Source organism: Podarcis erhardii (genome assembly GCF_964252035.2).
Source record: "Podarcis erhardii genome assembly, chromosome: 15".
In the NCBI taxonomy this organism is placed as follows: Eukaryota; Metazoa; Chordata; class Lepidosauria; order Squamata; family Lacertidae; genus Podarcis; species Podarcis erhardii.
The window spans coordinates 2,311,202-2,324,767 of record NC_138505.1 but is presented as its reverse complement, the minus strand read 5'-3'; the positions used below and the strand labels follow the sequence as shown (position 1 = coordinate 2,324,767).

At 47.9% G+C, this 13,566-nt stretch overlaps 1 protein-coding gene across 1 annotated transcript; it reads right to left on the bottom strand.

Annotated features, from left to right (window-relative positions):
* Window positions 1-279: 279 nt before the first annotated feature.
* On the bottom strand, window positions 280-7,395 carry LOC309330002 (uncharacterized protein). The gene is made up of 2 exons (XM_081841386.1): window positions 7,317-7,395; window positions 280-1,386 (listed from the first exon to the last, which is right to left on the bottom strand). The coding sequence occupies exon 2, from the start codon at window positions 1,362-1,364 to the stop codon at window positions 588-590; it is 777 nt and encodes a 258-aa protein (XP_081697512.1). The 5' UTR covers window positions 1,365-1,386; window positions 7,317-7,395; the 3' UTR covers window positions 280-587.
* Between the last annotated feature and the right edge of the window lie 6,171 nt (window positions 7,396-13,566).

The window sequence follows — 13,566 nt, the reverse complement described above, 5'->3', positions numbered from 1 at the left end:
CTGACGGGAATATTATCTGAGAAACCATAAACTTGTTAATGTTTGTAAAATAAACTTGGGGTTTTTTGGGTTCACTTTTAACAACTGTCTGGACTCAGTGTTTTACCAGAGAGTAACGGGTTGGTGGCAGTGGGGAAGCGAGCACAGTGGTGGCACAGGGATCTATAGACCGTTAAATGTCTGGGGACCCTGTGTGATCGCCACAGGTGGGTTATGAATGTAACGAATCAATAAAAATAAAAGCTCTTGACGAAGAATATCAGAACGCAACAACGTAGATGTCTTTATATTTGCTCTTTATTGCTGTCTATCTAACATGGAAGTTCTGGGAAGGCAATGCGGGGTGTGTATGTGTGTTTCCCACCACCAAAGAATATTCATAGCCCCTCGCTCTTTCTCCAAGCCAGATGTGATATCTTGGGGAAGATCGTTACTTGTACATCGAGATTCAGGGCATCTAGAGGAGAGGAGAGCAGAGAACGTGGACCAAGGAAGACTTGAGGAAGGAGGTGTCATCCACTCTCGGAAGGAAGCTCTGCAAAAGCTGGGCTGCGGGGATTCAAATCAGGATCCGACCTAGTGGCCACTTAGCATTTCTTGACGTTGCATTGCCCCATGTTGATGGAAGGACAGGCCTTCACACAGGTTTGGTCAGAGCACACGGTGACGCAGGGGTTCCCGCACTTTGTGGCGCATGTCTTCACCCCGCTACAGGGGTTGGCGCACTTAGTAGCACAGGGAGTGACGCTCACGTTGCCGCAGGCATCCTGGCAGACGGTGGCGCATGCGCCCCCAGTTGGGGCTGGGATGGGAGCCACGCAAACAGCCCCGCAGGGATCCTGGCACACAGAAGCGCACTGACCCTTGCTCGGGGCCACGCAGACGGAGCCGCCAGAGGTGGTGCACACCGTGGCGCATGAGCCGGAGCTTTGCTGCGGGGTCACACAAACGGAGCCGCAGGGACCCTGGCAGACGGTGGCACACTGGGGCTGCTGCGGGGTCACACAGACGGAGCCGCATGGGCCCTGGCAGACGGTCGAGCATTGACCCTGGCCTTGTGACACGCAGACAGACCCACCGGGAGTGGCACATACGGTCGCCCCCTGGTTCTGCAGGGGGGTCACGGAGATGGAGCCACAAGGACCCTGGCAGACGGTGGCACACTGGGGCTGCTGTGGAGTGACGCAGATGGAGCCTCCTGGAGTGGCACACACAGTGGCGCATTTAGGAGTGCAGGCATCTGCGCACGATGACTGAGATGGGGTCACGCAGACGGCGCCTCCAGGAGTTGTACACACGGTGGCACTCTTAGTCTTCACGCAGGAAGGAGGAGGAAGGCAGGGTTGCTTGCACTGGTAAGACATCTTGGTGGGGAGGTTTTAAGCTCTGGAAGAGAAATAAATCATAAGAACAAAGGAGGAACACACTGAATCAGGCCAGTGGCCCACCTAGTCCAGCTTCCGGGTGTCACAGTGTCCAAATCCCACCAGAAACTGTAAAATCTAGGTAGACTGCCTCTGGAGCTGGAGGTTCCATAAGAGCATAGGAAGAACCTGGTGGATGTGGAGCCTGTGGCCCTCCAGACGCTACTCAACGATAGCTCCCATTGTCCCTGACCATTGGCCGTGCCAATGGGGGATGGTAGGGTTTAGACTCCAAGAACATTGGCTGGTGGAAGGTATAGTCCAAGAACATTTTGAGGGCCACAGATCCCACATCCCTGATATAAAGACTGCAAGTTAGATTATCCTCCACCAGGGCCAGGGCCTTCTCAGTGATGGCTCCGACCTGGTGGAATGCTCTGTCCCATGAGACCAGGGCCCTGCAGGATTGAACTTCCTTCCGCAGGGCCTGTAAGACAGAGCTAATCGGCCTGGCTTTCAATCTGAACCTGGCCTGATCTTTTATTTATTTATTTTTTAAATAATATTTATTGCTTTTAAATCTTACAAACAAGAAGAAAAGGAAAAGGAAAAAAGAAGAAGAAAAAACAGAAGAAAAAAAAAACAATACAATACAATATATAAACAATACACAATACACTACACAACATCTGGCCTGATCTTTTATTCCCCTTCCTTCCCTCCCACTCCCCTTTTTATGAAGACTACCCGCTCTGAGACCCCACAGCTAATTCTCCCCTGGTCTCCTCGCTGGCCCAAATAGGACTAATTTAGCCAGCTAGCCCTGGTGATCATCTAATGTTTATTGGATGGATTCCCCCCCTAAATTGATATTTGATTTTATTGTTATTTAAGCTTCATACCGTATTTTATGCTGGCTTTTTTGTAGCATCAATTAAGTGTTTTTAATTTGTTGTTAGCAGCCCTGAGCTAACACCCGGAAGGGCGGGGTAGAAATAAAAGTTTATTACATTATTTATTATTAAGCTCTCTGATACAATAGTTCCCTGCAGTTCTTGTCCAGTTCTCCCTGAACAGTGTTGAACTCAATCCTGCTGTGACATCACAGCTGCTTAGCCAATGACAAGGGATCTTGACACCTTTGCTTGTAAAGACACACAACGACACCGAAGGAGATGAGCCAATGGTTCCAGCCAGGAGCACAGAGTTTGGGAAGAGTGTTGTGATAGTGGAGACATCAGAGGTTATTGTGGGGGAAGAAAATTGCACATCATACAGATGGGCCCTTAGCTATGTAAAGCATAACCTGCAGCAGAGCAACTGTTAATTATAGTGTCTAGGGCTGAACAGCTGCTTCTAACAAGTTCTTACGAATGCATTACGAGTACATTGGCAGTGAAAGTTGCCCCATAGCTCTTAAAGGGTATGGGAGATGCCTTTCGTCCGCAAGTGGGTGTCCATAGATGTTGTTCAACACAATTTGGGCGTATCACAAGCTCATTTTTAAATGAATGGGGGTTGGGGCCACACTGATGCACACAAACCAGTTTGCTCAAGGTGACCTTAAATAATGCTGGGTTGTCTCAAAGGAGATTATGGCACCTCCTCAGTCCCTTTGCAGAATAATAACAATGAGAGGCTCTAGTTAAGTGTTGGAGGAGACTCTTGAGAATCTCACGGACTGCAAGAAGATCAAACCTCTCTATTCTTAAGGAAACCAGCTCTGAGTGCTCACTGGAAGGACAGATCGTGAAGCTGAGGCTCCAAGACTTTGGCCACCTCATGAGATGAGAAGACTCCCTGGAAAAGACCCTGATGTTGGGAAAGATGGAGGGCACAAGGAGAAGGGGACGATGGAGAACGAGATGGTCAATATGGCCAATAACCATACATGATCGAAGGTGCAGCCTGGCAACAGAAACCCTGCAGGATGTGACATCAGCCATGGACTTCCTCTTTTTCAGAATGCTATTTTCAGCTCCCCTGCCTTTATGGTTCCCATGTTGTGCTTGAAAGAGCATGGGCAAAGGGGGCTGAAATGACAGAAGCCGTCATTGTGGCTACATAAGATTGCCAGTGGGCAAGGGAAGGGGTCTTCAGGGCTCCTCCATCCTCCTTGCCCTTCTCTCACTCAGAGGAACCTGGCTGCTGGATCAGACCAATCAAAAAAATTTGGGGATGAAAACGTCAAATCTTCACCAAGGCTAGCTATCCAGACTGGTCCGACGTGGGCCAGAAAAAAGCCAGGGAAGTCCCCAAATAGGAGTTCCATCACAGAAGGAGAAAGGAAAAAGGAAAGAGGGGGAGGGGATCAAGTTGATTCCAAACCAAAGGCCAGGTGGAACAACTCTGTCTTGCAGGCCCTGTGGAAAGAAATCAGATCCTGCAGGGCCCTGGTCTCATGACACAGAGCGTTCCACCAAGTCAGGGCCAGTACTGAAAAGGCCCTGGCTCTGGTTGAGGCTAATCTGATTTCCTTAGGGCCCGGGACCTCTAGGGTGTTGCTATTTATGGACATTAAGGTCCATAAATAGTCTACCATATCCTGTTCTCACTGTGGCCATCCAAATGCCCCAAGCAGGACCTGAGTGCAAGAGCAACCCTCTCTCCCTGTTTGTGGTTCCCTGCAACTGGTGTCCAGAGACAACCTGCCTCTGACTGGAGGGAGAACGCAGCCCTTCCATCTAGCAGATATTGTCAGCCTTACGCCTCTGTCAATTTGCCTAATCCTGCAAGACGAATCATCAGCAGATACAGAGTACATTATGCAAATGAGGAAAATTTTATGAGTGCGTGTTTCATTTGCATAATTTTAACAGGGCGTTCAGCTTCTGTTGTCCCAGAATTTTGAACGGCTGCGGCGCAGCCTTGCAAAATTCCACAATTCATTGCTGATGGATATATATTCAATGTGCTTGTTAGCACAAGCCTGGGATGCGCCTTGCATGTGGAAGTGCCATCGCTCAGAGGCAGAACACCAGCTTCTCTTGCAGAAGGTACCATTTTCAGTCCCTGCACATCTCTAGGTAGGGCTGGGGGGGAGGGATCCTTGCCTGAAATCTTGGAGTGTTGCTGCCATTTGGTGTGGACAGTACTAGATAGACCACCTGTCTGACTTGGCATAAATCAGCTTCCGTGTTCCTTTGTAACCTGTAGCTTACTAGTAGAGCGCATGGTTTTCCCCCCCATGCTGATGGTCCACAATTCAATGGCACCTCCAATTGGAAAGATCAAACAGCTGATGACAATTAAGACTTCTCTGTCTCTCCGAGACCCCAGAGAGCCTCTGCTGGTCAAAGTAGACCAGCGGTTCTTAACCTGTGGGTCCCCAGATGTTGTTGGACTACAACTCCCATCATCCCTGAACTCTGGCCTTGCTAGCTAGGGGTGATGGGAGTTGTAGTTCAACAACATCTGGGGACCCACAGGTTGAGAAAGGCTGCAGTAGACTATTCTGAACTGCATGGACCAATAGTTGGGTTTGTTAGTAGACAGCTTCCTGTTTTGCCTCTGCTGTCAACATAGGAGCATCAGAAACTGCACGAGATCCACGGATCCTATCATCTATACTGACGGGCAGTGGATCTCCAGGATTTCAAGCAGGGGGTCTCTCCTAGTCTTACTTGGAGATGCTGAGGATAGGATCTGGGACCTTAAGCGTGTAATTCATAGAGTCATAGAAGTGTAGAGTTGGGGTTCCATCAAGTCCAGCCCCCTGCAATACAGGAATCTCAGTTCAAGCATTCATGACAGATGGCCACCCAACCTCTGCTTCAAAACCTGCAAGGAAGGAGAGCCCACAACATCCCGAGAGACTCCGTTGCGAGAAAGTTTAGTTGGTATCTCCTTTCTCCTAACTTGAAGCCATTGGCTCACGTCCTCCCCTCCAGAACAGGAGAAAACGAGCTTGCTCCATTCAGATGCTCCACCACTGAATTATGGCCACATGAAAAGTGTCTGCTGGATGTGGCCCAGCACCCTGTTTCCACAGTGGCCAAACAGATGCCCACGGCAACCAGAACGAGAGTGTAACAGCCCTGAGGTTCTCAGCAACTGGTAATCAGAAACATACACTTTCTGATAAAGCTCCTTCCCTTTCAATGCACCTTTGAAACATCCTCATAGACAACCAGCATGCTTTGGCGGAAGCTCTCCCTGGCACTCCTCCTTTCTGTATGGGTTGGCCATATTGCAATATGGTGGATAGGGACAGTGTCCTCCACTGGAAACAGCTTAAGTTACGGGGTGCAGGCCAGGCCGTGTGACACACATAGCTTTGCTCTCTCCCACGCTGTTGTCACTGCTTGTTCACTGTTCTATCTAGCTTCTGCCACGACCTCATCGCAACTGTTGCCCAAGGCATCTGCCCCACTCTGCCTTATGGTAGAGATGGTCGCGGACAGCTAATGGACAGTTTTGTATGGAGGATTCATTCAGACTAAACCCTATCTGCAGTCTGAAGTGGCATAAAGGCATCCTGGCCTCCGCTTGGTTAACTTCAACAAGAGGAGAAGCCACCAACTGTATTTCTGAACTTGTTGGGTTTGAACGTTAAGATTTGTCGATGGTGGGTTGTTGTTTTCTGTATTAATTTTTTTTAATTGAGCTTTGAGCAGTTGGAAGAGCACCATATAAATAATCTATTTGAATGAGTGAATAAATAAATAAAATTTGGGATAGCCTTAAACATCTATTTGAATGGACAAACAAATACTGAAGAATAATAGAACCAACAGTGCAGTGAAGCAACAGGAAGAACTTTCTGACAGCAAGAGCTGTTTGGCACTGAAATGGTCTCCTCCACGAGGTTGTGGAGTCTCCTTCCTTGCAGATTTTTAAGCAGAGGTCAGGGATGCTTTAGCTGACATCCCTGCATTGCAGTGGAATGGATGAACCCATCCCTGGCGGTCCCTTCTAACTCTACAATTCTATGATTCTATGATACTACTTCTCCAATGAAGATCAAAAACTGGGGTGGCCCAAACTGGTAAGTAATTTGGATGAGGAATGACTGTTGTTGGGCCAAGTCTCCCATCAGCCCCAGTTGGCATGGCCAGTAGTCAGGGACGATGGGAGTTGTAGTTGAACCATGTTCTTGGCGTCCAACTCCAATCAGCCCTCGTTGGCATGGTCAATGATCAGGGATGATGGGAATTGTAGTTGAACCATGTTCTTGGTGTCCAACTCCAATCAGCCCTCGTTGGCATGGTCAATGGTCAGGGATGATGGGAGTTGTAGTTCAACCATGTTCTTGGCGTCCAACTCCAATCAGCCCTCGTTGGCATGGTCAATGGTCAGGGATGATGGGAGTAATAGTCCAGCAGGACCTGGAGCTTCTGCATCCCTGCAGTAAAGGATGTAAGGGCTCTTACTGCCTATTGTAATTTAGAACCCATTATTCCACCTTCCTGCTCCTACTCCCTGTTATTATTCCTATTTTTTACCATGCCACCAAAGTGTCGGCTGCTAATCCCATGTTTAAGAGAAGCCACTTACACCTCCACTGAAGAGAGAGATGCTGATGGTATCGCCACCATCAGGCATTCTCCTCCTACCTCTCTTGTTCTCTGATCTCCTTCCTTACGTCTTCCTTACGTCTTGGTTCTTTCGCCCTCCTGGCACTTCTTCACTCCTCTGTAATTCTCCTCTGTTGCCACTCATTTATTTTAAGAAATTGCCTCCTCTGAAATGAAGGCAGGGAAGTCCCCCAAAGGCAGCACATTGAACAGAATGGCCAAAATCTCATTGGCTGTCGTAAACCATCCCCGAAGCCATCGGCGGAAATTACAACCTTTGGTACTACTAATTTTCCCTCCAAGTGGGGAATAAAACCCAATAACCAAAAAAATGCTGTAATAAGCAAGCAGCCTGGCTGTAGCCTAAAATTGTTTGTCAAGAGCTCAATTGAGATGGGCTCTTCCATGAGAACAAGAGAGATCCCAAGATACTCACCACGGTGGATGGCAAGAGCAGGATGATCCAAGAGTCCAAGTTGAGTTTGGTGGACACACCAAGCTGGCCGCCTCTTTTATATGACTTCCAAGAGGCAAGATCCCGGAAAGATGGTGCCCCGAGGGATGGGAAGCTTGTTAAGAGCACCCAAAGCTCGCCCCACCTAGTCATCTCCAAATTGCTGACAGCCCTCATTAGTTTGAATGGAATCCTCCTAACATGAGCGGAAGGACTTTGGAAATGAGAAGGCTGGGTCACGTGAAGCTGGCTGGACCCACATGGAAGTGGGAAAACAAAGAACGGGGATAAATTGTTTATTTTAAGGAACTAAATATGGATAGATGGATGAATGGATGGATGAATCCTCACATCTGCTGCTGTCCTCACATCCATTCTTTAGGCCCTGAGTCACACAGTATGGAAAACCACCCTATTCCTTGGGATGCTCTTTGAACCGCCAAACCATTCTTTGGTACTGATCACAAGCTCAAAAGTTCAGAACAGGCATATTCAACCTCTTCAGACCCACTTTTAACCCCCATGGCTTCATCTTTCACCATATATCCACATGGCAGCCGTGTTCCTGTTATGACCCACCTTGGACCAGGCTGTGATCCGCTAGCAGCTAAGGACCACTGGTCACAACGTGTGGATGGAGGTCTACCAGGGGAGAACCCAGGTCCATCCAGATCCAAGAGAGAGAGTTGGCCTCTACTCCAAAAGCAAAATGTAGGGGAAGGGCCGTAGCTCAGGGGTGGAACATGCAGAAAGTTCAATCCCTAGCATCTCCTAGTGGAGCCACAAATGTCAGAATGAGAGCCAGAGGGGACATCAGGAAGGAGGGAGAGAAAGCCACTTCCGCCCTACGAAGGAGGTGGGGTTGTGGGCGTCACGGCCCCACCACGCGCTGGGTGGCTGGAGACCAGCCCTCATAGATTGGGGGGGATTCCCGGCAGTGTCACCCCCTGGCCACCCAATTGGCTGGCTCTGGCAGTGTGGCCTGCCCTATTTAAGGCGGGACATAGCCGGGGATCTCCCTCTTTGCTGCTCATCAGCTGTTCCTGCTTTCCCCACCCTCCCGCCCTATAAGGTTTTTGTTCCTTGACCTTGCTATGGACCTTGGTTGGTTGCCGTTGAGGGGCCTGGTAGGAATTTTTCCACGTGGCAAATTGGCTCCAGCCTTTTGCCTACCTCGTTGCAAATCACCACAACTTTCTTGGTATTGGCGGTTAGGCATTGGTATTGTTCTGTAGATGGAAGAGGGGAGGTAGTGTCATCACCTGCCCCACATATTGAAGGATAGTCCAATAAAGGATTCCGGGGGACGTGGCCCTGTCCGAAGCCTATGGAGGTGAGGGCCTAAGGCACACCTCCTAGCGGTGACCCCGGGGGAGTTCCTAGTTGATATGCATCAGCAGGACTCCCCCTCCTGGTGGTTAACCCTTCCCAGACTTCAAGCGAACGGGCTGAAGTCGGATAGTCAGTTAGGACCAATGCCTAAGCCAATACCGCTCATCACCTGAAACCAATAAAGTTGTGGCCTTATTTCGCCCATTAACCTTAATAATTGTGTCATGTGCCATTATTTCCACGGGGGGGGGGGGGCAGGAACTCGCCACGCAAAAGAGGCTGTCAGACTGAGTGACAGAGTTTAGTTTCAGGAAGAAGGAGGGAAAGTGGTGCCAGGCAGGGGCCTATGAAGGGGGGTGAGTGAGGTGCGGTCCGCCCTGGGTGTCAGCCTGATGAAGTGTGTGTGACAAAATGGCGGGTGGCACTTGTCACCGCAGGGCCTGCAGTGTCCATGAGGCATGTGTCTTGGTGCCCGCAGGCTCCGCGCTGTCCGCCTGCTGCCTCCCCCCCAGCTGTAGGGCGGCTGAGGCCCTACTATGCGCCCCATCTCTATGGCCACCGTGCACCCCGTCTCATCCTGTATGGGTGGCACACGCCCTGACTCGTCCCTATGGGTGCCAGGCCCCCGAGGCATGTGGCGCCCATAGGGACGGCACTGGACGGCACATCATGGGGTTCACGGCGTCAATAATAATAATAATAATAATAATAATAATAATAATAATAATAATTTATTATTTGTAGCCCGCCCATCTGGCTGGGTTTCCCCAGCCACTCTGGGCGGCTTCCACAGAGACCAAAAATACACTAAAATGTCACACATTAAAAACGTCCCTGAACAGGGCTGCCTTAAGATGTCTTCTGAATGTCAGGTAGTTGTTTATCTCTTTGACATCTGATGGGAGGGCATTCCACAGGGTGGGCGCCACTACTGAGAAGGCCCTCTGCCTGGTTCCCTGTAACATGGCCTCTTGCAATGAGGGAACCGCCAGAAGGCCCTCGGCGCTGGACCTCAGCGTCCGGGCAGAACGATGGGGGTAGAGACACTCCTTCAGGTATACTGGGCCAAGGCACGGATGCCACGTTTAAAAAGGATCTTTCCAGAATTCCCAGTTCTTGATCTCATCGTGAGCTGTTAACATTTTGGTGGAATACAATGTTGTCATGATCACCTGGAGAGAGATAAAATGAGATTTATTGTGTTTTAATAAATGGGTTCTGAGTCATTATTGTTACCTTTGGAGCCAAGAAGGACAGATCAGTCAGTCTGGGAGGGTGAGGTGCCTGGGATGGAATTCTGCCCAGTCACCTCCAAAGAGGATAAACAATGGAAATGGGAAGGAGTTCCATTGCCCTTTCATCTTTCCAATTAATTAATGGCGGATGCCGCGTGAGTCAATAAATGTCTTCTTCCTCCTCTTTTGTTTTCCCTCAGCTGAACAAAAGCTACCAAGATCTGTCCTTCTGCTTCACCCTTTGGCAGGATTTGAACCCGTCCTGCGATGATATCTGATGGGAATGTGGTCTATGTGCAAACACTCAAAACAGGTACTGCCTCTCCCTGGGAACGGTGCTCCTTAAACGAGATACATACACCAGAGGTGTTCTTAGTCCTGGCTGAAAACAGGGCTAGTTCTAACCGAAAACCAGGCTTTTAGTGTTGAATCACCAGGAATAAATTGTCTGGAATAAATTACCAGCCGGGATGAAGCATGTGCCCTATGTCCTGATGTTTATGTGCCTATTGAAGATGCTTTTGTTTAAGGAGGCTTTCCTAGTCATTCATGGAATATTAACTGTACACCTGTAGCAAAGGTTGTACCATTGTAGGACAATTTTGAGAGTAATAATAATAATAATATTTATACCCTGCCCATCCAGCTGGGCTTCCCCAGGCACTCTGGGTGGCTCCCAACAAATTAAAAACAGAAGAAAACATCAAACATTAAAAACTTCCCTAAACAGGGCTGCCTTCAGATGTCTTCTAAAAGTCAGATAGTTCTTTGTTTCCTTAACATCTGGTGGGAGGGTGTTCCACAGGGAGGCCACCACTACCGAGAAGGCCCTCTGCCTGGTTCCCTGTAACCTCACTTCTCACAGGGAGGGAACCACCAGAAGATCCCCGGAGCTGGACCTCAGTGTCTGGGCAGAATGATGGGGGTGGAGACTCACCTTCAGGTATACTGAGAGATCTTTTCTTTTCCCTGACCCCCTTCCTTTCATAATAAATGTAGAGGATATATACACACAAGTAAACTTACACTTTTTTCTTTTGGGCCAATACTACAAGATAACTGAATTGCTGTTTACTTTAATATTGGGAAACCTTGGACTACAATTCCCAACATCCCGAACCACTGGTCCTAGCTAGGAATGATGGGAGTTGTAGTCCAAGAACTGCTGGAGACCCAAGTTTGGGAAACACTGTGTTACAGGAAAGTGTGCTTTTGTCTGTGTGCAATGAATGGGTGGTGCTGTGGGTTAAACCACCAAGCCTAGGGCTTGCTGATCAGAAGGTTGGCAGTTCGAATCCCCGCGATGGGTTGAGCTCCCGTTGCTCGGTCCCTGCTCCTGCCAACCTAGCAGTTCGAAAGCACGTCAAAGTGCAAGTAGATAAATAGGTACTGCTCCGGCGGGAAGATAAACGCCATTTCCGTGTGCTGCTCTGGTTTGCCAGAAGTGGCTTAGTCATGCTGGCCACATGACCCGGAAGCTGTACGCCGGCTCCCTCGGCCAATAAAGCGAGATGAACGCCACAACCCCAGAGTCGTCCGCAACTGGACCTAATGGTCAGGGGTCCCTTTACCTTTGAACAATGATGGCATATTTGGGTTTTGATGTATCTCCAAACACTCAAAGATCCCCTTCCAAGTTCACCCCAAGGGCTTATCTTTCCCACTTACCTTTCCTCTTTTCTTTTCAGGCATGGTCTTCACCTTAAAGCTCAAAGCCCGAGCACCCTTTCTTCCCCTCTGGAGCTTCTGCTGTGAAAGCCTGCTCTTTAGCTCACAATCGGAGCAAACATCCATCTGCGAAAAACCCAAATTGATGACCCCTTGAAAGGTTCCAGCTCTGAGATACTCTTGACTTGGATGTTGGCACCTGCTAGAACCTCAGTTGCCCCAAATGGAAAACCTTGCAACTTTCACTTGGGTATAAAAATTATTTTGGAGTTTAGAATCAGCTGAAAAAAATAACTCATAAATTAGGTGGTGCCAAAAGCTGGGAAGATGCTGAAAAATTCTATGCTGTTTGGTGAGATTTTACTCTCTATACAACAAGTACAGGCACACAGGACTTCTTCTCCATAGTAGAATGAGATTCTGTTTTCCTAATGGTTTTAAAATACTTTACCAACCTAATATTAAGTCTCTCTTGGATATATTGTGCTTTTTTGTACTTCTATAATTTTTATTGGAGCAATTTGTTTTATTTACTTCAATGAAATCTTTCAAAAAATGCATCCCTTTTTGTGAATTGATCACCAGTGAAGAAAATGCTAACTCTCCATCCTTGTGAAAGTATTCATGAAGATGTCAGATTCCATACTATCTCTAATTTGAGTTTTAGAATGTGTAGAAATTGTTTTCTTGTGTTTGTACATTTTTAGAACTTCTACTTTTTGTGTTTTATTTATTGGTTTAATTTATCTAGAACATTTGGTGCGATCAAACAAGATAGCCCCTATCCATAGGCTTACAATCTAAAAAACACCACACTCAAAGAAAAAGGGAGAAGGAGGGGAGAGGAAAATCAAAATCAAAACTCAGGCACTAATTTTAAACAGTTGTCCCTATAATGACCAGGTGGCACAGGTCGGGGCAGAGTTTTGGGGTGTAGTGGTTAAGAGTGGTAGACTCGTAATCTGGTGAACTGGGTTCACGTCTCTGCTCCTCCACATTCAGCTGCTGGGTGACCTTGGGCTAGTCACACTTTGGGTAGTGATAAAGCGGGATATCAAATCCAAACTACTACTCTTCTTCTTCTTCTTCTTCTTCTTCTTCTTCTTCTTCTTCTTCTTCTTCTTCTTCTTCTTCTCCCCCTCCTCTTGTTCTCCTCTTGTTATTTTTATTTATTAATTTGCTATATCATCCTTCATCCGAGGATCACAGGGTGGCATACAATATAAAAAGACAAAAATGCACAACATAGTAACCAACAACAACAACACCCCACCATAGTTTGAAAGGCCATAGGTTGTTTAATAATTAGCCAAAGGCCTGGGTGATATTATATTATGCATTGTTGCCCATTGCTTGGATGACCTCAGGCTGTGATTTGGTTTATAAATTTGGAAGAAGAAGAAGAAGAAGAAGAAGAAGAAGAAGAAGAAGAAGAAGAAGAAGGACAGTTCCCCCATGGGTGCAAAACTATGCTCCCTTTATGTGGCTATTTCATGCATTCTTTGTGGCTGAGTATTCCAGAAGCTGGGAGCTGTCAGAACAAGTAGAGTAGGAAAGAGATCAAGGGTTGAAATTCCACCACTGAGGCTCTTTCCTAATCGTTTCCTGGCCCAGGAGATCACGCCAATAATACTCAGAACAACCACAAGCTCATCTAGTTAATTCTCCTATTTGTGTAAGGTGTCGTTAGGCAACAGAGATTACTCATGATCATAATCCCGTTGTCATTCCTTTGCGGACATGGCATTCCAGTGTGTCCGGCATCATTGTAAGGGATGAACTTCGGGGAGAGTTCTCTCCGGTGGTAGCTATATTATTGAGGACCCTCCAATGCCTGCAGAACCTTCCTTATAGCAGGTCCATATAGCATAGGGTTGTCTACTGTCAGCAGCTCTCTGAATCTTCAAGCTGGGGCATATGACTGAGAACATGTGACACTTGTTCAAACAGCTGTGCTGGCTGCCCACCTACTGCTGAGACAGATTCAAGGTCCTTGT

Coding starts and splice junctions, on each gene's coding strand:
- LOC309330002 (XM_081841386.1), bottom strand. CDS start 1,364: ATGTCTTACCAGTGCAAGCAACCCTGCCTTCCTCCTCCTTCCTGCGTG.